We start from the raw sequence: 24661 nt of genomic DNA, 5'->3' as shown, positions 1-24661 counted from the left end.
TAAACCGAGTGCTTCCAGCAGAGCAGCACTTCTGCCAACAAAATCAACCAGAACACATGCTATACATTGACTAACATATGGATGTCACAAATGCATATTGCATGTCCATTTAGTGAGGAGAGGCTCATTAAAATGAAGAAGCAACATTTTCTACCTCAAAAATACCCAACTCTAACCCTCAGCAGCCAAAAGAATAAAATAAAGACACATAACCGCTTCATCCAATTATTAGCTATTAAAGTATATCCATCCATTATCTATACCCACTGATCCTTGCGGGGTCACAGGGATGCTGGTAACTCCTATTAAAACAAGCAACAACCTGACAAAAGAACTCTGTGGTTGGTCATTATCACGTAAATTGTTTTAATGAAAAACACAAAAAATGGCAATATTCAAAGTAATTGTAAAGTGAAATGCTAACCTCAAAACCTTTGCAAGATCTTCAGTTTTTGGAGAAACTTTGAAAACCACTCAGGTCTTCTGGTTCTGGTCCGCTCTGGAGAAGCAGCAGTCAGCTTCTATGCACCTCAAATCTGGAACAAATTTCCAGAAAACTGCAAAACTAGTGAAACACCGTTCCCTTAAATCAAGGCTAACCCCTCCTCCCACCCCATCAGAGTTGCATTTGAATCATAATAAATGGAACATTGACCAACATACATAATGTGTGTTGATGATTTTGATGATGGCACTCATCAAAATGTAACGTTTGATAGTGTATGGTGTTTTCAGTGACTTTGTATTTTTGTGTTTTTATTATGTTAAACATTTTCTACTGCCTTGTTGTTGAACTTTGAAATGTATGAAAAAATTGATCGATTGAAAATACTGCAAAGTAGATTTATTTACTGATTTATTGCAACATACTTTTTGGATACAATATGGTGAAATTATACATTTGTCATCACTGTGAAAAAAAAATCTCTATTAAAGATCACAACTACTGCTGTGTGTGTTCAAAATAATACAGATTTTGTGGCATATGATCAAATATCAATAAGTGTAGAAAAATGATCGGGTTATTATTAGCATTTAAATTATTGTAGTCATTTAAATGATTTAAAAATAATTTTTTAAATATTCTAATTTCAAATTAGAATATTTTAACGCCTTCCTGTTAACTTGGCCATTGTAGCGCTCCATAGTTGACTCTGACCACAAATTGCGCACCTGAGCGCCTCCTGAACTCGGTTGCTGATTGGCTGACTGGACACCAAACAGAAAGCTCAGCTGCAGGGAGTTTTTTACGCGAGAAGTGTCTGTAATCGCTGTCACAACCCCACTCGAGTAAATGGTGCTTCTCACGGGGCTCACCATCAATGGAGTTACTGGTTCGGTATCTTGACAGGAGCAACTCTTTTAGGTAAGATTATTATTACCATTAATATTATTTATTATTATTATTTTTAATTATGAGTAAAAATCCCATTTAGGAGTTAAAAGTATTTTATGTTACTTTGTGTCTGTCGCTCAAACGCCTGCTCGATCTCACTCTCAAAGTGACTAAAACAGAAACTAAGCTGAAGTTTAAGTCTCACCTCACCATTCCACCCCCCCCCCCCCTCTAAAACTCGCTAGAAAAACCTTCACAGAAACGTGCAGTACGGAGAGATTGGTGCTGTGCCTGCGGTTGACAAACTACTGAGAAAATATTGAAAGAAGCCCCCTCACTGACTGATTTACTTTGGACTTGAACCTTGGAAAAACCCTGAAAGCAGGCACTGTACTCTGTGTGAAGTTGCTTTTTTACCTCCTCACTAAACATCTGTTACATAGGAAATAACTGCTCTCTCACAGTGCCACTTCTGCATTTTCTTCCGGAGAGCTTTATGTTGCTTTCTGCAAAGGAAATAGGCTAAAAGGTAGAGACTGTTGTCCTCTGCAGCACCACTTTGTTTGCACAAAGGTAAGGTCCATCTGCTCCTGCCTGATGTTTCTGTTTTCATTGCAGCTCTGACATGACTCAGGAGCTTATCAAGGAGGAGAAGCTGAGAGACGACCTGAGATACTACTTCATGAGCCCCTGTGAGAAGTACAGGACCCGTCGACACATACCCTGGAAAATGGGAGTCCAGATTCTGAAGATCGTCATGATCACTACACAAGTATGTATAAAGAACAGCCTCAAAATAGGATGATAATGCTGGATCTGTTCCACACCTATTCGGGGAAAAATGCAAACATGTACCTGAGAGATTTCTGTAAACAAACTAAACCTAAGTTTCACAGCCCTCACACCCCTGAAACTCCAGCAAAACAGCCAATCAAATGACAGCAACTTACAGCGTTTAAGGGAACTAGATGAAATGGATGCAACTGGCTGCAGTTCAAACAGCATATTGAAATGGTGAGAGGGGATTCAGCATGACTTTAGATCTAATGTAGATATTGCTTTCAGAGCAGCTTGAATGTGGTGTGCCATCTCGAAGTGCCAACCCTCTAACCTGATTGGCTGCATCAGAAGAGCCTCCTCTGCCAGCTAATAACAGGAAACAGAGCCAAAAAAGGACAAAAACAGAATCACAATTATTTCCTGCTCTGCTAAGTCCATTTACTTTGACAAAGTCAGAATTTAGTAAAAAATGATCTGAAAGTGTGCATTCATCCTGCCTGTATCAATAGTTTATGCTGCTGGTGATGGTTTAGTGGTGAGGGGACACATTATTGACCCCATTTCTGCAGATTTTTAGCATTGTTTAAATGCCGCAGTCTATTGTGAGTTTGTGGGTTTGTGGGTTTACGCTGACCGTGTCCGTCCCTTAATGACCACTGTCTAGCCATCTTCTGATGACTTCCTGCAGAATGGTGCACCATGAATCTCAAATCAACTCAAATTGGTTTCTTGTATATAATCGTAGCTGTCCTGTCCTCAAATAGCCTCCAGAATCACCAGATTTGATGGGACCCAACCCACTCGGGTTACTGGACCGCACCCCTACCTCCCGAGCCACTGCTACAGACATAATCAATATTCAGCTCAAAATCCGGCTGCTACAACTCTCTGATTCAGTCTGTTCTCTCAAAATGGCTTAACCTTTCAGAGGAATATTTCCCACACCTTATTGAATTGATACCATGAAAAAACTAGACACCTTTGGGGATAAAAAAAAAAAAAAAATTACTCTCCTGAATAATGCTGTTTGTTTGGCTTTTGTTAAGTGTCCACTTTCCATTTCTTTCTTTCTAGCTCATCCTGTTTGGCCTCAACAACCAGCTGGTGGTTGCCTATAAGGAGGAAACCACCATGGCCCTGAAAAACCTTTTCCTGAAAGGATACACTGGGGTGGATGAGGATGACTATAGTGTAGCTGTTTATACACAGCAGGCTGTGTTTGACAGCCTCTTTTACGTTCTTGATCAGGCAAGTACAGAAATTAAAGCTGCTGTTCGATTTTTTTGTTTTGATGGTTTTTAGGATAAGGAAATAAGAGAATTTTAGGAAACTTAATGTGGAAGACTTGCTTTAACTGTCTAGTTTGCAGAAAATATTGTCTCAGTTACTAGTCCATCCCTGCAATGTGAGCATTATTTTTCCTGGAATCTGAGAAGAATCCTGCACATATTAGGCACTACTGCAGTGCAGAAGCTGTATAATAACTAAGTTGCATAATAATCCTCTGAATACACTTTGTGATTTCATAAAAAGAGGAACTGACTGGAAAATGGTGGTTTTATATAACCTTTGCACTAACTCTGACCTTTTCTCACATTTATTTATCATGTGATAAACTTAATTAGGATTTTTGATAAACTGACACAAAGTAGCACAACTAATCTTCAGATATAAACTAATATTAAATGGAGGTGACTTGTGATTTAATGTTAATATAAATACAACTGTTCTGTGAAGGCCTCAGAGGTCTGTTAGATTGGTGAACAAACATCATCATAAATACCAAGAAGCTAACCTGACAGGTCAAGGAAAAAGTTATGTTTTTAAAACGTGTCCCAGGCTTTGAACATTTCCCTCTGTTACTGTCTGTCACTCTAAACGGGGCAGATTATGACAGAACCACAAACCTAGCAAGGCATTGTGGCCGAGCTAAATTGACAGTCTGGGCCAAAATTACTATGGGATGGGAATAGTAATTTGGGATGAGGCTCGATTGCAAATGTTTGTCAATAAAACAACTTTAGTCATGAGGTCCAGAAGACCCCCTTGTTGAAAGAAAACCATAAGAAATTGAGTTTTCTACAAACCATGTAGGAGACTAAACAAACTAGAAGCTGCTCTTGTTACAAGATGGTGGAATTATGCAACGTTCTAGACAAAAAACACATTGTTTTTTTTAAGAACTTTCCATGAGTCAAATTTATGACTGGATGTTTTTTGTCCAAGCTAAAGATAGCTAGCTAAAATTAACTTTAGCAATAAATAAATAAATAAATAAAAATCAGTCTAAATGTGAAATAACCTGCAACTGAAGTGAGAGTTTTTTTTATTTTTTGCAAAGTGCTAACATTTTAAATGATTCTTTATAGAAATGTAAAACCATGTCATTTTTTTTTTATTCCACCGTTACGCACAACTTTGTGTTATTCTGTCACATTGAAAGGACAGGACAAGCTGCAAACCTCGACCAAATGTAACAACTTTTGTGAGTTGGTTTTTGTGGCCTTTTACTTGCTACTTGCTCAACAATGGAAAATTTGTAGCAAACACTTTAGCTCTTTATGAAAAGTGTTTTTGATAGGCAATACTTACAGAAGATTACAAACATTTTATCAGGGATAAGCTGGATGCCAAGTTATTTTAAAAGTAGCCAGCTGACGAGAGATGAGAGTGCAAGACATTTTATGTGCTGGAATCACAATAGTCTCCCTAACATGAATTTGTAAAACACAAAGGACTGCTTGAATGCATTATTTGGTAGGATATTAACAATATTATGTCACGAACCATGCATGTAAATTTCTACAGGTAGCAAACTGCAATGTTAACATTGCTTGGTTATATTAGCTGTGAAGATGATGATAGAAAACGGAAGCAGATATTCGGTCTACTGTGGGGTCACTGTAAGGAGACCCTCAACCCGCTTTACTCTGAGACTGTTTCACCTGAATCCTGTGATCTTTACAGTACAGCCAGTTGGGTCAGCTCTCGGTTGGCCCTATCAGCTATGCAGAGGAAGATGGGAAGCTGCTGCCTCTCACCATCTGTAAAGAGTACTACAGAAACGGCAGCCTGGAGCCTTCGGACGAGACCTATGATATCGATGCTCACCTAGAAACAGGTAGGCCAGTTTGAAATGTTCATCCTATATGGGAAATTTTTAAAAGAAACTTGATTTTTTTTTTGTTGTTTGCACTTGTTTTATACAAATGCACAGCAGCAATTATTTTGTCATGATGCTGTACTTTTTTCCAAATGCATTTCTTTCTATTTCAGACTGTATGTCACATGATCCAAGAACTGCAAACATGTGGAGAACCCAGAATGCATCTTTCTTCAGTTTGGACTTCTACAGGTATTGTCATGTGTATCTGTGCTGTTTTGTCATGTCAGAATCCCCAATAGAAATAACCTTTCAAACCTTTTTCCTTTTTTCTTTAAGGCTTGTTAACATAAAGATAAGCTTCCAGCTGAAGGGAATCAACCTGCAGACGGTTCGACACCGGGAGCTACCTGACTGCTATTCGTTCCATGTCACTGTATAGATTTTCTTTGCTGTTTATAGGTGAAAATCAATTATTTGAGCCAAAGTTGAAATGTAATAAAAGATCACTTTTCTTTTCTTTTTTTTCCCTTTCAGATTATATTTGACAACCAATGTCATAGTGGGAAGGTCAAGTTATTCCTGGACATAGATGCCGAAAGCAATGCATGCAAAGATTGGAAGATATCTGGAACAGGTGAAGTTCAGTAGATTAAGAATTGTTTCTTAACCAAAACCATGTTTTTTCTTCTACCCAGTTAAACACTCGTTCTGTGTTTCACTCAAACACATTTTCTAAGTGAAATCTCTATCAGACTTTTCCTTCTGGAAGCTTTTCGCTGTTAAAAGGCGTTTTCTTGCAGACTCATATCAGCAGTGAGTGTGAGGGGGTTGTGAAGGAGATAAGCACACACTCAGGCCCTTCCTTTTTATTGTCGTTTTCAGCTCAGAAGAACACACACTATCTGCTGGTGTTTGATGGCTTCGTCATTCTGGTTTGCATAACGTCAGCCGTGTTATGCACGCGCTCAATCATACTGGCTGTCGGGTTACTCCAGGTCAGCTATAATAAAGAAAATGTTTTTTGTTATGTTTTTGCTGCTGCTGTCCACTTATCGGTTTCTTTCTATACTTGGTTAACGATTATTGGGAGAAATCTGCATCCAAGCAAAAGAACCTTTTGAAACAAAACTTCAGTGATAAAATTTATCTTATCAAAATATTTGACATTTACCATCTGGACTTGCTGACCTCCATTTCCTGTGATCTTTTTTTGTTGGGAATTAAATTTAAGTTACTGACTTTCTTCTTTTTTTCACAAGAGATTCTCTCGATTCTTTCAAGAGAACTTTAATCGTAAAGTGTGTGAGGACGACCAAAGCGAGTTCCTGAATGGCTGGTACGTTTTGGTCATTGTCAGTGACCTGCTGGCAATAGTTGGCTCCATACTGAAGATGGAAATTCAGGCAAAGGTAAGCTCCATAATGTAGCTTAAGTCACATTAAGTCTTTAATGTGACAATTCTTTGTTGATTAGTTTGACATAACTGGCTATGAAGCTCCTTGTAATGTGGTCAGTGTGTATTTGAGGCATCATTGAGACTTCTTTTGCACTTGATGTGTTTATGTACTGCTCACTTTAAGATGTTTGGCAAAAAATACTCCTATCAAGTATAAAATGTCATGATGTAAATTTATTTATTCATTTAAAAACATTGCACTTTGTTTGCTTGCCTATATTCTAGAAAAGTCTGCCCAGTTACCAAAATTGATGTGTACTTGAGTTTAAAAAAAAAAACTAAAATCATATTAATCCTATAGAATTTATTATTTTTTAAAATTAGATTACAGGAGGAGTACCAAAGTGACTAGAGTTTTTCCATCCTTACAAAATAATTTGTAATGCATCATTGCCCCTCCCCAACCTGTTGTACAGTTAGTCAGCAGGCTGAAATGAAGCTCCAAAGCTATTACCTTTATTATATTTTATAATATTATAAAATATTTCTGTTTTGATCTGTGTAAGAATACATTTATCAATGTATTGAGAACAAACTTGTTGCATGAAAATAAGATCTATAGTTTAAAATGTGATAAATGCTTCGGACTGCAGTATAAAGTTATATTCTGTGCACAATGGTTTTCTGCTGTACTCCAAATCTTTTGCCCCCTGCTGGACATTTGAAGTAATCCAGGTTGTTTTTCTCGTCTAGAACAGTTTTTGATCTTTCTATGTTAATTTTGTGAAGTTCAGCAAATGGAGATGTATTGTGGCACTTTTGATCTATTATTATATTATCTACCTTTACAGATAAGTGCCTAGATAGCTGGTTGGTATCACTTTTGATTTGACATCTGGTTATTAGTGTAATAAACTGACCTGTAGCCATTTATGAGATTGTGAGTGAACTTTGGAATGAAATTCCATCATGAAGATAAACAAGCTGAACCAGAAAGTAATTTATTAATTACAAATGTTTTGTATGAAGTCTTTCATGTTCACCTTTACAAATAAAAATACTCATATGAATATAGCTATCTTGTGTACTCTGTATTTTGGGCATGTTGTGTTGTGATTTCACTCTTAAAATAAAGCTGAAGTCACACACAATTATTAGCTTTTCCTTTTTCTTTTTATTATTTACTCTTATTAAACAAGAACTCGTGATTTGTTCAATTGTTCATGCTGCTCTGATAGTCTTTCTTATTTTCTCTCTGCTCTCTTTGTCTCCTGTAGAGTCTGACAAGTTATGATGTGTGCAGCATCTTCCTGGGAACCTCGACGTTATTGGTCTGGGTCGGGGTGATCAGGTACCTTGGGTACTTCCAAAAATATAATGTGAGTTGAGAGCATTGTTATTCCTTGGCATCTCATTAGAAAAACAACAACAACAAAAAACTCACTATCAAAGATGTTTTTGAGTATGTTCAGTGATTGACAGCAGAAGGATTTAAAAAGTGGACCTGTTGTTGTTTGATAATTCTTTAGCTACATGTTTGTTTTTTATGTGTTGTGTCCAACAGTGTAGCAATCAGAATTGAATGCCAAGAAACATGGACATTAAACTCTCATCTTTGGGAGTTTTAATAGTTTTGCTGTATGCCTAAAACATTAAACAACTCAACATTTATGCCTCCAGGTCTTGATTTTAACAATGAAAGCAGCCTTTCCTAAAGTTCTCCGTTTCTGCTGCTGTGCTGGCATGATCTACCTCGGTTACACGTTCTGCGGGTGGATCGTACTCGGACCGTATCACGAAAAGGTAAAAGTTGCAGACACAGAGGTTTGTTTATCCAAGAACCTGCACTGAGTCATGTTGAGAGAGGTGTGGAGTAACTCACTACAGATGAACTGTAAAGTATTTGCTTTTAGGTGACTAATGCCATTTGTTGAAGCAGAACTGCTGAGGCCATGTGTGTGGTTAAACACAGGACGTCCAAATGTCTGAAACTGCATTTCCATTCAAAATTTCCGTTTAACAAGAGTGCATAAGCTACCAACATCAGCAATAATAATTGAGGAGGTCAGGGTTGTAATAGAAATACAACGGCAGCCTTCTCATAAAAACCTAACTTGGAGACCACATCCTTAAACACATGCTTATTTGTGTAGTTTCCAGATGTTGTACCTTATTTCCATTTCCAAAAGCTGATATTTTATATTTGCCTCATCAACGAATCACAGCAAGAAACAAAAATTGAACCTTTTCAGGTTTTGGGTTGCTAAGAGGCTAGAGATACATACACACCAACTCAGAAATTTTAAAAGACAAACTTTAAAAAAAATGTTTTGACTATTGTGGCTGAAAGTTGCTCAGAAACTTTTAAATTTGTAAAATAATTGTAAATTAATAAACATCCTGAAATTAGGTCTATGCTTTGGTGGAAAGGAAAAGTGCACAAAGTTACTCACACGCTGTCCAGCTCCTGTAGACATTTGGATAGTTCTAGTTAACTAGTTGTATTGTTGACCCAATTTGGTCCTCAGGCATGAATGTGATGCCTTTGCCATACATCATCACTGTTCTGACTGGCTTGTTGTCCAACAAACTACCATTGATGCCCACAAAAGGTCATTGCTAAAGTAGCTGGCTGCCCATAGTGCTCTAGCCAAACATATGTTTAATTATAAATGTAAAAATCTGACTATAGAAAAAATTTAAGTACACATTAGACTGATTATCTGATTTAATTTATGTTGTAGAATTTTTTTTTAATCTAAAAATCTTTAAGCCACAACACACCTGGATTAACATCTTCCAAGATAGCATTTTTTGGACATGTATGATAATCTAGGTTCTGCAAAAGTGCTGCAGAATTAACTAACTTTAATAACTTGACTTTAACTTTAATCCTGCCTTGCTTATAGTAATGGAAGCCTGTAAAAGATGCCTCACTGCTGGCTTGGTGTAGGCGGTGCATGATTAATGTTGGAAAACTGGAAAAAAAATCTTCCTTTTCAAATACTCTTACATTTAAGTTGTTGTAATGATACAGCTTATCCACTAGGTGCCAGTGTTTTTCCCCAGTTAGTCTGAAGTCATGAAGCTGTACACACATACATATTCTGGAGGAAATAACATTTTTATGCTTGGAAATGTGTGATCATTCAATACATAAGGGGTGTTTGTTTGTATTAAGTCATTTAGGCTGCCATGTAACAAATATTCAAGGATTCTCAATTCATCCATAAACTTATAAACCACCACATCATGGATATCCATTTTAAGACTGGGAACCACATTAAAAATCTGTACTCTGCAGGCTGTAGTTAAAGAAACCAACCAATATATGCAGAAACCTGATGAAGGACAGTTTATGAAGCAGACTCTGAATGTTCCAGCACTTTAACAACTTAAGACTTTTGCTACCATTTAATTATTCATCAACCTCTCTAAAGGAGTGAGCCACAGCTGGTTGTGGCGACAGGAAAATCCCTTGCCAGCAAGCGGCACCGGAGAGCCGTGTGTTTTAACGATCCTTCTCTGGCGAGATAAATTATTTACGGAAGTTTTGACCGCACGTGGGAGTCAAAACAAGTCATGGCCTGCAGAGGTAAGTTTGTTCAGACGGCATTATATCAGCTGCTTTACTTGAGTTCATGTACAGCAAATAAAAGTTGTTGATGATCTTCAGCTGTTCAGCCATAAATCTTTTTCTTTATGGGAAACATGTGGCTGGAACATATTTTTTAATTCTTTTTTCCAACATGATACAAAGTAGCCTAGTTTGCACACTGTAATTTAATGTGCAGTATTTTGTTATTTTATTCTTTCATTAAACTGGAAAGTAATTCCACTCCCAAAAGCTGGGTGACATCTGAATGCCTTATTTGTTACATCCCTTCCTTTAAGTTATTTTTTTGTTTTGACCAAATTAAAGATAACTGGTTTCTTCCTATTTTATGGCATAACTATATAGTGCTTCAATATTTACCAATTTGCTTAACCCTTAACTTCAAGCAGTAAAACACTGATTATGAATTAACACAAACCTAAAACTGTTATTCTACTCAAAACTAAAAGTAAGTAATCAAAGCATGTAGCACTCTCTGGTTTCTCACTGTCATGTTTGTATCCTTTTAATATTTTATATAAAACTTAACTCCAGTGCTCATGAGCAGGCACCCTGGTGGCATTGTAACGCATTCAATTTGCTCACCACAGCAGTTAATTATCAATACTTGAAATATTTACAGAAAGTTGACCAGGGAAGTTCCTGTCAGCCCTTCCAGGAATCTCTGTTTATCACTCCGGTAAATATACAGAGGATGTAATAAAACTCTACTTTCCATACGTGGATTCCCAAAGTATTGTGCTTCGAATCCATGGAGATGCAGAGGGATGTTGTTTCTAGATGCCATCGCTCTCTGGATGACCAGAGCTTCTTGGATTAAGTCCATGTCTGACCTTCAGGACTCTTCTTTCCTTTATCCTTCTTTCAGTCTCTTGCCAGCTGTCATTTATCTGTTTTCTGCTTCCTTTTTGGATTCAATTTGTTTGGCGATCTTTCTTTTTTTATTTCAGTTTGTATTCCAGGTTCTTCATATATGGAATTTACCCATTTCTTTCTGTGTATATTATTAAATGCAAAAGTTATTTTCACGTTAGACCTGCACCATTTTATCACTTATCTCTCACCTGCTTTTCCTTTAGTTTGAGGGCCTGAGTCGAGTTGCAGAGTGTCTGTTCTCTCTGCTGAACGGCGACGACATGTTCACCACCTTTGCCCAGCTAAAGGACAAAAATATCCTGGTGTGGCTCTTCAGTCGGGCTTACCTCTACTCCTTCATCTCGCTGTTCATCTACATGGTGCTGTCCCTCTTCATTGCCCTCATCACCGACTCTTATGAGACCATTAAGGTAAACCTGTGCTCTTTGTCTAAGGGGAAAATGGTAGCTCTCTTGAAACACTTGGATACACAGTAGAGCCTTGCAGAAGTATTCATATCCCCTGAACTTGTTTACATTTGGACATGTTTCTTCAAATTTAACATTTGATTTGGATTTAATGTGGTAGACCAACACCTGTCCAAAAAAAAAAGAATAAATAAATAAATTGTCCCAGAACTTATTGTGATAAACGATAATATTGTTTAATGATAATGATATTTTGAGATCATTTTTAAGTAATGTAATGGCAAAATAATAACGCAAGCGCGCGTTCTAAAAGATCAGTAAACTTTAAATTCTAGTGAATATTTAACACTGGAACTGGAAGACATTTTAAATATCAAAGATAAATAAACAAAACAACAAATCTAATTTATTTTGAAGTCTTTGTAAACAAAATTCCCCTTCAAAAAAGGGCTTATTGAGACCAAAGCACCAAACTGAAGACTTTTATCATCCAGTTTTTGGTAGAAAGAGAGAAAAAAAGAGACAAAGAATAAATCAACCCAGTGGAAATAATTGAGTTTGTTTTAATTTATCATATGATTAATTGATTTGTGGATTATTGTGACAGGCCTAGTTGTGTGTAATCAAACATGTAAACTAAAGGGAAAATTAACAAAGATTCTCTCCAATTTCATCTGAAATGTGCTGCTTCTCTAACCTTGTGTATTTCCTTTGTCTGCAGAACTACCAGAGGGACGGGTTCCCGCTCACTGATTTGCAGAAATTTCTTCTGGGACATAAAGATTTTCCTGTTCAAGAAGAAATCGGCCAGACAGAAGTCGAGCTCAGTAACTCTATACGTCACTGCTACTGCTGCCAACGGTATGACAGCAATGCTAATACTCTAAAATCACAACCTGGTTCAAATCTGTGAGTTTTCAGAAATTATACCTGAAAAATTATATAATTTTTCAGTTATATCAAACACCCAGCCTTCACTCTGCCCAGTCCTCTCAGGTTTTCCTCTCCTAATTTAATCTGGTGTCAGTTTCATTTACCAACACGGCCACAGTTGTATCCAAATTGAGCTTTGCTGTCAACATTTTGAGTTGAGGCGTACCAGTCTTTCAAAATCAAGGAAACTATTAATGCTTAACAGTTGGAATAAAATAAGATACAAATCCCTTTTTCCTCATCTTCTTTTACTGCATCCTTCCATCTGCCTTATGCATGCTGGCAGATCGCTTGCTGGGCCCCAGCTTTATTTTCTCAATTCAACCCCAATAGCAACACCTTTACTGTACTATTCTGCATGTGCAATTAATTTAATGAGGTTCAAATAAATATTTTATTACAGTAGCTATTATTATGTTTTGTGTTTGCAGCAGGCATATTGGATCTTCTGACTTCAGGGTGTTGAACTTAAAAACTTTAACTTCAAGGTCCAACTGGGACATTGCATAAATATTGTTGATCAAAAGTACTAATTTATAAAACGGAAACCTTGTTTGAAATATTGATTTGTTCAAGCTTTCTGCTGTCAAATTGCAGACAAACGGAAATCTAATATTTCATTTGGTGGAAAAAAATTACTTTAACAAGAGTCTGGATGAGAAAACATTTATTAAAACTTTGCAAGGTGAGAACAGAAATGGAAAGTCAAAGGAGCCTGTCAATCTGCTCTGATAGAGGATAATGGCTTCCTTTTATAGGTTCGGGTCACAGAAGAGAGGCTTGATTAGACTATAGGTGTGAATCTTTGATTATTAAGCACAAAGGATTCAAAACACAGATGTTTTTTGCCATTTATCTATTGTTAAGGAAAGGGAGTTGTTCTTTGATGCTAAAGAGGGCAGACAAGTTCTGGGTTGGAAAAGTAACACTTAGTATCCAGGATAAAAGATCTTTCCTCTGCTGTCATGACACTGTAGAGGTGTACGTGTGAGCAGGTTGACCAATTGTATGACAGGACAAATAACCTAAAGCAGAAGAGGGGTGAGGAGCACATTATAACATTTTCCATTACACTATGCAACCTGTATCCTCTGTTGTACAGTATTAATGAGCTCCAGTGGTTTTTAGTTTTAGGGTTTTAAAAAGCAGATCTTGGCAAAGTGAGGGATAAATGAGTTGAGTGGATGATAAGGGTTTATATGTTTACCATACCTTTTTATTTTTTTTCTAGATTAATTCATACATTTTTGGGGGTTATTTGATTTTTCGGTAGCACTTTATTTGAAGGGGGGTGTGCATAACACTGACATGACACTGTCAGCTGTTATGATATAACACCTGTTATGAACATAAAGGAATCTTCATAAATGTTTATAATTGCTATCATGAAGTGTCACTCTGTAAATAATGACACTTGTAACGCAAAGTTGACACTTTTAATGGACATTTCATGCAAGTTTTAATGGAACTTTGCAGTAAAAGTGTCATTATTTACTAGGCCTGTCACGATAACAAATTTTGCTGAGCGATTAATTGTCTCAAAAATTATTGCAATAAATGATAATATTGTTTGGAGACCATTTTAAACTGATGTAATGATAATGACATAATAATGCAAGCACATCCTGTCAAAGATAAATGCACTTTATTTTCAAAAGAACACTAAACACTGGAACTGGTTAACAAAATAAAACAACCAAAAATAAAAATAAAATGGACTCTCAGTATCTGTTAACAAAAAATGCAGTTGAATAAAAACTAAACACAAGATAAAGCCACGGTGGAAATAAAAACTACGTTCAACCAAAAGAGTACAGATTATGAAGTTTGTATATCATTAGATTTAAGGAAGCTCAGGTTGAATGTGTTGACCAAACTTTTACAGAATCCTATGGCAGGTGCTGTCCGTTCTTTGTCACTGTCTAGACAAGGGAAGGGCAACTCCAGGCCTTGAGGGCCGGTCTCCTGCAACTCTTAGATGTATCTCTACTTCAACACACCTGAGTCAAATAATGAGGTCATTAGCAGGACTCTGGAGAACTTGACTGCACGTAGGACGTGATTCAGCTATTGGATTCAAGCGTGTTGGACCAGAGAGACATCGAAGAATTGCAGGACACCTGCCCTCAAGGACCAGGATTGCCCACCCCTGGTCTAGACCATGGGAAACAGTAAGGTGGAGGTTGTGGCCAAAGCAGTTGAGCCATGGCCAGCCAAGATTTCTTATTGCAGCGACAATGTTAGCACCGTTGTCTGTTGTGATGCAGACCAGTTTTGTCCTCATCCAGTCCCCAGTCTGCTAAAGCAGATTTCAGGTTTTCTCCCAGGATGTCAGCAGTATGGTTATCTGGGACATATCTGGTCTCTACACATTTAGAGTGCAGGGTCCAGTCAGCAGCTACATAGTGAATGGTCAAGCTTATATAAGGGGTCATATTTGAACTTGACCACATATCCGACGTAGCAGAGTAAAATGAAATGTCTTTTATCTCCTTCAGTATTTCTCTTTAATACTGTTGTACAGTTGTGGAATTGCCGTTTGTGATATATATGTTTTTCCGGGGATTTCGTACTGTCTATCAAATGTTTGCAACATTTTTCGAAATGCCGGCTTTTCAACAATATTAAATGGGAGCATCTCTTTAGCTCCCAATTAAGCGAACGACGCTGTCTGTGAGCGTGCACCACTTTGTGCCGTCCTGTACACTGCCTGTCGATTAATTGCTTTAGAGATGGTGGACTGTCGCGAACTTGAAGATGGAGACGGGCCACCGGTTCTACTTTTTGTCCCTAGCTGGAAAAACTTCGCTGGATGGTTGTGCTTGTGGTGCAGGTGCAAGTTGGTTGTGTTGCTGCTCTTAGTTGCTACTGTTTTATCAAATGCAACATACTGGCTCGCAAAGGTTCAGCGGTTCGCCTCGGTCATTTGGTTTGAATCCGAAATACTCCCACACTGCTGCAGTTGCGTTCGGCTTTGAAACCAGTTCCATTTCGTGCTTCCTCCCACCCTCCAATATCAGATAGTGTTTCTTTACCTTGCTATCTTCTCACGGGGCTCTAAAGCTGCAGAAGTGCAAAATGATGCGCGCCCTGACTACCTAATGCAATAGTCCACTCCTTCCTCCTCATTTTTTCCCTTCCTAAAAAATAAGGAAAGGAGGGGTCAGTGGAGAGCACCGGAGTTGAGCCTTCTCATCCAACGTCATCAATAGAAATAGAAAAGTACAGGCAGAAACGATAAAGCCGATAAATTAAAATGAGGTCGATAGTTTTCATTTATCGTGCGATTAATTGATTTATTGTTTATCGTGACAGGCCTAATTATTTACACAATGACACTTCATGACAAGACTCCTTCATGTTCAAGACAGTGTCATGTCAGTCCTATTCACGCTCCTTCAAATAAAGTGCTACCGATTTGTCTTTAACATTGTCTTTGAAAGGGAAGTGAATCTAAATCTGGCAGGTGCATGAATAATATTAACCTCAACTCTTTGACAGTGACAGGTTTCTTTTTCTTTATATAACTGTTTTGTTGGGTCTGGTGCACATGTGTCAAACTCAAGGCCTGGGGGCCAAGTCTGGCCCGCCGCAGCTTTTGATGTGGCCCTCTAGACTCCAGTTTACATCAATAAGTCTCCAGCTTTTCACAAATCCACAAAATTCACGCAAAATATTTTTTTCTGATTTTACTGCAAATTTTTCTCAAAACTGGTCAAAAGCATTTGGTTTAAGTGACTTCTGCCTCAGCCTTGCTTGATGTAAAGTTATAGTTCGTGTTTGAAATGATGAGTAATGAAAAGACACATTTAACCTTACACATCGGAAATATATCGGAACAATTTCTTACACATATTTCTAAATTAGCACCACAAAATCTGTAATTTAGATTGGAAAAAAACACAAAAAATTCTGAAGGGACTGATTAGTGTGAAAAGATGTTCAATATTTCATTAAAACAAAAAAATAAACAGCTATTTCTTAATTTCTTAACAGTTTAATCAACCCATTCTGGCACAACCGGCTCTTTAAGAGCATTCAGAGTTTTGATATGGCCCAAAACATAACTGAGCTTAACACCACTGGTCTAGTGGCTCTTATTTGAGAGTGGTCACACAGGAAAGTGGGTAATGAGAGGAAGACATGCAGGTAAGGTCATCAGGCTGGGATTTGAACCTGTGACGAAATCGAGTACTAAGGCCTGCTAATGTGGGTTGTGCTTTACCCCTGTGCCACCGCAGCACCCCAACAGTTATAAGTTTGACACTGAAGTGTTAGTAGAGCAACCTAAGCCTAATAAACTAGTGTATTATACAGATAGCTGCAGTTTATGGTTTGTCATTAATCAAAACCTTTTTTTTGTTCAGATTTTAATAACTTGCTGTCAGGTTTTCTTTTTGTCAGTCCCAACTCCACTGTGCTATTAAGTAACACTGCTAGTAGATTTAATTAGCAGCTCACTTTGCATCCGTTTCATCTTGTTGCTGCCAACGAGACATGTAACAGTCTTGTCTTCCTTTTAATGTGCATTCCTTTCCAATGAGTTGATCCCTATCATCAGCCAACAGTGATGTTTCCTCCACATTGTGGATTGGCTTGTGGCCTTCCTTGGTCTGAGAGGAATGAAATTAGTGGCAGGAACTATGCAGACACACCCAGTGATGGACTGATCACAGAGAAACTGCATCCTGAAAAGTAGGAAGAACATCGCTCTGTCCCCCACCTCCTCTCCTCGGTACATTACCCTTAAAAAAAACAATCTCTGCTCTCTCACTGGAGCTGGACTAGAGTCAGAAGCATTTTCTTAGCGTATTGTGGTTTAGTGGGAAGACTTCTGAACGATCTATGGTTTAAAGTTACTCATTAGCTTTAATGTGGAAGATAATGCAATAGAATCTCCCTTGTGTGTCTAGTTTCATCTTGTAGAAATGCTTCTTCTTTTTATCTCTTTTGTAATCAGATGACATGACAATTTCCTAACATAAAGTAATGACTGGTGTTTTACTGTCTTGGTCACTCCATCGCATTTGAGTCATGTCTGCCTCTTAGGCATTCACTCTATGGACTCTTCAACAACTCAAGCAGCCACAGTGCTGCCGTTTTATCTTTTGCAGAGATAAAACGGTTCATTATTATTCTATTACCCTTTTGAATTTGAAGTTTATATTCATGAAATGTGCTTTGTAAGTAAAATAAACAATTAATGACTTGGTGTGTAAACCAGCAGACCTTTAAAGAGTCCTGGATGCATTGAAAAATGTTTCAATGAAATCAGAAACTACACTGTAATAGTGTAGTTTCTACACTATTACTCTACACAATAATGGTGTAGAAACTTTTAAAAGTAAATCCTTTTAAAAAAAAAAGTTTTCATTTTATTCTGATGTGTTCAAGATTTTGAAATGGCTCAATGTTTAAAGTCCTGAAAATGTTGGAAACTGTAATTGGATTGTTGATGTTAAAATTGCTTAAAATAAGATAAAAGTTCACATTTTCCCCAAATGTGTATTTTCTTTGGTTGGACTCAAAGTTGATTGAGGTATGTAAAATGGTAAAAACTTAATTTTAGCTACAACAGATTTAGTGTTAAGAAAGTATCACTTTCCTGGCATATTTTCCTCCTTCACTATGTCATATGAACTTGCATAATTTTAAAATGAGATCCAATATGGAACTGAAAGGCTTAGCTTAAACACTGATCTGTTTGAAAACATGTTGTTTAACCCTCCGTTGTTGTTATTGCCACGCCTGAAAAATATGTGTGCAAAATCTTGCGCTTTTGTTGCTATGGAGACTTGGTAACCCCCCCAAGATGCCACTTGTTGCAGTTCTCTAAACAACTTCCTTATCCTCCCTACTATGTGGTGGCACAATGAAACCGTGTCCTCATCCAGCATTGTTTTTCATAGTTTGTGTTTTTTATCTTTTTATTTAATACCAAGTGCTGAGATAGAGAAATGGTGACCTGTGCAATGCCATGTATGCCTGGGGATAGGATTTCCATTTTAAACTGTCTAGGAATTGACGCCGATCAACTTAAAGTACAGAATTAACCAACAGATCAGTTGTTATGGATGCCAAATATTATTGACACATTGTTTTTAAAAAAAGGAAGTTTGTCCTAATGCGCGGTTTCTTCTCCCTTCACTCAATAAATGTCACCATAGAAGATTACACTGTTGCAACATAGTTCTCATTTATTTGAAGGTTGTTTTTTTTTTATAGATTTTCTTTTTACCCAGGGTGCCAATACTTGTGGAAAGTGCTGCATGACCACAATAAGGTTTCTCTCACCAGACTCTTGTGCTCAAACCTGTAATTCATTTGTTTTTCCTGGATCTATTAGAGCTGTGATCCATTTCTGGGCCATTTAGGGTTTCCTGCTCTAGATCTTAAGTGGTTAAAGTGTAGTTTCAGTAACGGAGCAATTATATAAGACGGAGTAGTGCAACTCAATTAAGAAGTAAGTTGTATCATTAGTACCCAAGACAAATTGCACAGCCTGTATAATTGGAGACAGTTGCCATCTTGCAGCTGACTAAATTGATCTTCGGAGTACGTTTGTCTTGATTTGTAGAAATAGATGAGATGCCGACGTCCCACAGGATGAAAGATGATCTGAATTCAGTAAGCTTTTCTTTTTTTTTTGACCTGCTGATGATGGGACTCATTTATCATCAGCATTTATCATTTATTCTGGTTTAAGATGGAAGTTGAAATGCAAGGATCTACCTATATATTTTTTAAATTGCTCTTATAAGTTTCTATTTGTATTTAAAGAGAATATTTGATGGAGGGAAACTTTAAAAATTAGGAGTCCACCTTACAGTTCTAGAGATTTTTACATTTAAAGAGAACCCAACAAACACACAGCTTTAGTTCTACTTGATGATTTTTGTCCACAGCATCTTGTAGCCTATTCTGGTACAGCTGAAAGTATTTATTTAGTTTTCTGACTTAACAATCAAGAATTGTTAAATTCATAACGATGAACAGCTCATGTTCCCTGCTATAATACAGGGAAGCTATAATACATCTCTGTATTATAGCTTATACAGGGATGTAGAGCCATCTATTTTTGTTAAAACAAAAAAAATAAGAAGGCAAAAACAACAACAAAAAAAGGGTTGGTTTTGTGATGAAGGCTATTTCTCCTTTGTAACCCTTCAGGGTACAATCAGTTCCTGGTCTCGGACCGTTTGCTGCAGGTCTCCCTGTTTCTCCGCCCCATTTCTTTTCAATTTACTGTTCAATAAAAGCAGCTGGTGCCAAACAAAGAAGCTAAAATGTGAGTGTTTAATGAAAACGAGGATGTGGTGTTGTGCACAGATGTCTCTTGGTTAAAAGCTTTGAGTTTTGTTTTTCAGATAACTTGTTCCTCCCTGATGTACAAAGACATACCGGTACTTGAAATGTGGATGTTTGTGGAAGTGAGAGGCTGAGTAGGTCTGTGGCATGAGTATGACTGGTCTTGGACAAAATTCCCCTTTTTTATAGCTGAAAAATTGTGAAATAAATGTTAAAACATATTTTGTTCCAGCTGCATTAAAAAAATGAACAATCATGGAATACTATGAAGCCTGGTTGTGTGAGCCTTTGTTTCTACATTTCTCTTTGACTTTGCAGTCGGATTTCCTGTGTGCATCCCAGATCTTTTGAGATGCTTTTTATGTTTTTGAAATCTACTCTTGACAAAATTCATGTTTATTTTTTTCTTATCTAATGCCACCCCACTTGAAATATATTTGCTCATTGCTGCTTGATTTGTATCTGCCAAATTCACATGGCAGTAGAATATCTAGGAATAGAAAGACTCTATCCTCCTGAGACCCGGGCTTTTGTTTGATGTGCATTTTTTATGTCTCCTTACTATTTGGGATTAGTATGACCTAATTTTAGTTGAAATTAAATTTTAGCTTTCTATGTGCTCTTGAACTATGTCAAAACCAATGCCCTCATATGAGGACAATGGGTCTGTTTTTGCATATACATTTCTCCTTGTCATTTGGGATCATAAGGACCCAATTGGCCTAAAAATGAAATTTCAGCTTTCTACAATAAGTGGTTTTCTCAAAACCCAATGTCCTCAGACGAGGACATTGGGTCTATCTGTGTGACGATAAGACCATTCAATCAATGTTATTATTTACATCTGTGTTTACAAAAATGTAATGTCCTCATATGAGGATGCAGGGTCTCAGGAGGCTATGATTGCTCCAAACCTCCAATAAATGATCTGTAATAACCTTTTGCTACAAACTACCCCACTCACCTACTGATGTGAATACCAGACCAGTTTGAATAAGCAGCTTCTTGCTTGAATTGTGGTATGTTTTATGACAACTTTGGTGCAACATACTCATAGGACTTCCTGAGTCTTTTGTGGGCAGTTCTGGCCTGACTAACTTTGTTAGGAAATGACAAAAGGCTTTGGCTAAGGAAGAAGAGGGCATTTAGCGAAAGTGCAGTAATCATTATTTTAAAAACTCATTCACCCTTCTGGATTTGTTATTTTGTTTTAGTATAGTGAGCAGAGATTTTATTTTATTTTTCACCCCTCCAGGGGGTCTTTTGTGGGCTCTAATGTCCCTTATATGGAAGTAGGCTGACAGGAAAGGGGGAAGAAGAGGAGGGAAGACATGCGGCAAATATTGTCTGGTCCGGGAGTTGAACCCTCGACGAGGACTCAAGACCTCCTAACATGGGTCGCGCTATCCCCTACGCCACCACGGCACATCCGTGAGCAGAGATTTTGATCAATTTAAAAAGACTAAAACTTCTGAGCAAAGTGTATTTTGCCATCTGTTATTTTTGGGTTGACTTGGTGATGCAAGCACAGATCCAGTAAGGTTCACCACTAACCATTTTGCACACTCATTTTTGTGCGGTATTAAAAACCCACTGCTAATTCCCTCTCACTTTCTAAATGAGACATTTACATATACCTTCTCGAAACAATAAGTGAGTGACTAAACAAACATTTTCTGCATAATTATGAGGCTTTGGTGCAAAAATTCTGTTTCTTTCTGACAGCTAAATAAGCCTTTTTATTATAGGAGCTGGGTCAGACTCCCATTTGCTTCGTGGATCAAAACATGTCTTCACTTTGTGGGATAATCAGATTATTTTAAACTAACTAAATTGAACTAATAAATAAATAAATAGTGGCGCAGTTGGTAGCACTGTTGCCTTGCAGCAAGAAGGTCCTGGGTTCGATTCCCGGCCGGGGTCTTTCTGCATGGAGTTTGCATGTTCTCCCTGTGCATGCGTGGGTTCTCTCTGGGTACTCCGGCTTCCTCCCACAGTCCAAAAACATGACTGTCAGGTTAATTGGTCTCTAAATTCTCCCTAGGTGTGAATGTGTGTGTGGATGGTTGTTTGTCCTGTCTGTCTCTGTGTTGCCCTGCGACAGACTGGCGACCTGTCCAGGGTGACCCCGCCTCTCGCCCGGAACGTAGCTGGAGATAGGCACCAGCAACCCTCCCGACCTCATTAGGGACAAAGGGTGAACAGAAAATGGATGGATGGCTGGAGATATATATATATATATAGTTTTTTTTTTCTAATTTTACTTTTTTTTTATCCGATTAATTTGTGTTGCTTCCATCAGTTTTATGGTTGAAAGAAAATAGACAAAGCTGAAATTAGGAGACTAGCAAATTAAACCTGGCAAAATATAGTTGGGATTTTTTTTTTTTAAGAATAAACAAAGAACTAACGGTAATAAATAATCTAGTCTTTTTGAAAGCAACATAACTGTTCAATTCTGTCTAATTGTATTAAAATGTAGTTTAAAAAAGCCTTGTACCTTTTTGTCTGATATGAAGTTATTAGGATTTCTGTGGATGCTCACTTTCAAAGCTTAAAAACAGAACCTGTCATGTTCACTTATTCTCCCTCTGCATTGCCACCTGTGCATAAATTTGTACACATGTAACTGTTTAGACTTGATAAATGGTTTTTGGTGAAGTTTCATCACATTTTTCAAATCTTTTAAGCCGTCAAGCTCAGGCTGAAGTTAAGAGCCACCAAACACTAGAGTGTGCTGTGTAGTAAATCAGTGGACGATTGTTTGTCACACTCTTATCGAATTAAAGACTTGTCCAACATGCAGCCTGCAGTTTGCTCATGCAGAGCTGTTACACAGCTCTGTTGAAGACGTCAATCACAGCCACGAGTCACGAACATTTGTGAAACGTGTTGCTGCAACCGTGTGAGCCTGCAGAACTGGCTCACACACTGCCTCAGAGTGTGTAACTGTGGACATGATTATAATTTAAGCTCAACTAAAATGATTTTTTTTTAAAACAACAACTAAAACATAATCTGGAGACCTACCTTTGGTGGCTCATACCCTTGGGATGAAAGAAAATGCTGATTTCTGAAAGTAATGATTTCAGATCCACTGTTAATTATTATTAATTTCATGCGGTTGATATTCAAATGGTTCTTTCACACGAGATCGGTTGCTTCATGTCTTTTTTTTTTTCTTTCCCTCTCTGCAGGGCCCCACCATCTGATGATGTCATACTAATTAGCTGAATGCAGGCCCACTTCCAGAAGAGCTGCTTTTTGGAGGTTTCTGGAACCGGGACGTTCTTTCTCTGAACGGAATCTCGGAGTTCAAACTTTAATGCCTTTAAAAAAAAAAAAAAAAAGGAAAAACAAAATCCAGGCGCATGTCGAGTTCATGAGTAAAATATCCAATAAAGTGTAACAGGAAACACAAATATGGACTCTGACCTGGAACTGAGATGAATTATTTAATATAGTAGCAGATTCCACTGTATTTCAAGGTATGGAGTAAAAGTTTACTGGGCCTTTTTTTTTTTTAGGTCTGCACAGGCACTTCAAGGCCAAAGAACTGTTTTCAGGGCATTGCATGGATCCTATGCAGTGCAGAATGTAAATTATTCAAATGTTGAATAAAATTTTGGTATAAAACTTATACTTTTGTCTTTCTTGCATTGTATAAACAGCCACAGGCATTTAAGGAAGTCATTGCATGAAATTACTTTACAGCTTAGCGCACAAAGATGCAAGTAGAAACATGAATGTCCTTGTTGACCGACGATCACAACATAACTGTGTTGAGTAAAAGTAATGTTGGCATTAATGGGGGATTTTATTTCTTTGCAAAAATTGCTCCTACAGGGTCTTGTTGGGGGCCGGGGGGTAGTATTCCTATAAAGCATGAACAAGACACACATGGGAAAAAATACTTTTTAGTGTTAAAAAAACAAAAACATGCTGTGGGGACACTTTTTTTGTAACAATGGTGAGCAGAGGCTGGCAACTGGGATGGAGTGTCACTTTCCAGCAGCACAATGACCATAAACATCGACAGTGTTGAGGTTCAGATCAAATCATTATTTTGTTAGAACATGCTGCCCACATCAGTGTTTTCCATAAACATGCAAAACTCTGGCATATTCAGAAAAGGAGCAGAGTAACAACTTTTAAGACTTTCATCAATCAGGATTGTGTTTTGGTCAACAGTAATCACATTTGTAAGTGTGTGGATTGTTTAAACACACAAGGAAAGTACAATATTTGGTGGCAACAAGATTTTTTTTTAATATATTAGTTTAATTTAACAAGATAAATCGCCTATGAGCTCAATTTTGTGCTCATGGGCGAGGCTATGTATACTTTCATGTGATTTCTTGATTTTCTCTTTTTACTAAAATAGCAAAGCTCTCAAAAGCAGTTTTCCACATGTTCATAACGGGATATTTGTGTGTTGAACTGTGACTTAAAATGTGGAGAAAGGAAAGAGCTGTGAATACTTTCTGGGACAGAGGTAAACTCTCATAGCGTTCAGAGGCTTTTGGTGTGAAACATGATGACTATAGCTTTCAAATTGTCACATTTCTCTCTGAACCTTGGTTCATAAAAGTTGAGGGTTTCAAGCAACTTTTAACTTCACTCCAACAAATTTAAAAATGATTTGAAGAAGGATATCTTGATTTAAATTAATAAAATAAGTATTTGTTGCTGTTTTCATTCATTTCTGTTCTTGCAGGTGAGCTGCCTGGCTGCAAATAAATCTCAAAGTGAACTCATCTACTTTCCATGTATATATGAAGAAATATCCACCTTTTGGCCTGATGTATTTACAACTTTCACCTTATACAATGTTTTATTTCAAGTGCCTTTTAGGTTATTGTTGGCTCAGTAATACACAATGTGCAAATAAAGTATTTCAAAG

General features: G+C 37.5%; 1 protein-coding gene across 3 annotated transcripts; it reads left to right on the top strand.

The window, feature by feature from the left end:
- The first annotated feature begins 1255 nt into the window (after positions 1-1255).
- On the top strand, positions 1256-23120 carry mcoln2 (mucolipin 2). Of its 3 annotated transcripts, none has more exons than XM_023339634.1 (14): positions 1256-1366; positions 1955-2108; positions 3191-3364; positions 5084-5237; positions 5393-5471; positions 5559-5610; positions 5757-5856; positions 6105-6217; positions 6482-6631; positions 7896-7997; positions 8299-8421; positions 11314-11520; positions 12239-12378; positions 22956-23120. In XM_023339634.1, exons 1-14 carry the CDS (start codon positions 1323-1325, stop codon positions 22990-22992), a joined length of 1629 nt encoding a protein of 542 aa, XP_023195402.1. In that variant the 5' UTR covers positions 1256-1322; the 3' UTR covers positions 22993-23120. The 3 variants fall into 3 exon arrangements, with proteins under 3 accessions (XP_023195402.1, XP_023195401.1, XP_023195403.1); XM_023339633.1 differs by having other exon boundaries at positions 5559-5655; XM_023339635.1 differs by lacking the exon at positions 1256-1366 and adding an exon at positions 1759-1865 and having other exon boundaries at positions 5559-5655.
- Positions 23121-24661: the final 1541 nt, after the last annotated feature.

This window comes from Xiphophorus maculatus, chromosome 9 (assembly GCF_002775205.1).
Source record: "Xiphophorus maculatus strain JP 163 A chromosome 9, X_maculatus-5.0-male, whole genome shotgun sequence".
NCBI lineage: Eukaryota > Metazoa > Chordata > Actinopteri > Cyprinodontiformes > Poeciliidae > Xiphophorus > Xiphophorus maculatus.
The sequence above is the reverse complement of the archived record's forward strand: the minus strand, read 5'-3'. Positions and strand labels throughout refer to the sequence as shown.

Excerpts from the sequence above, each read along its gene's own strand:
- mcoln2 (XM_023339633.1), top strand. The coding sequence starts at position 1,323 with ATGGAGTTACTGGTTCGGTATCTTGACAGGAGCAACTCTTTTAG. Across the intron at positions 8,422-11,313 it reads TCGGACCGTATCACGAAAAG|TTTGAGGGCCTGAGTCGAGT; the intron begins GTAAAAGTTGCA and ends CTTTTCCTTTAG. Across the intron at positions 11,521-12,238 it reads ACTCTTATGAGACCATTAAG|AACTACCAGAGGGACGGGTT; the intron begins GTAAACCTGTGC and ends CTTTGTCTGCAG.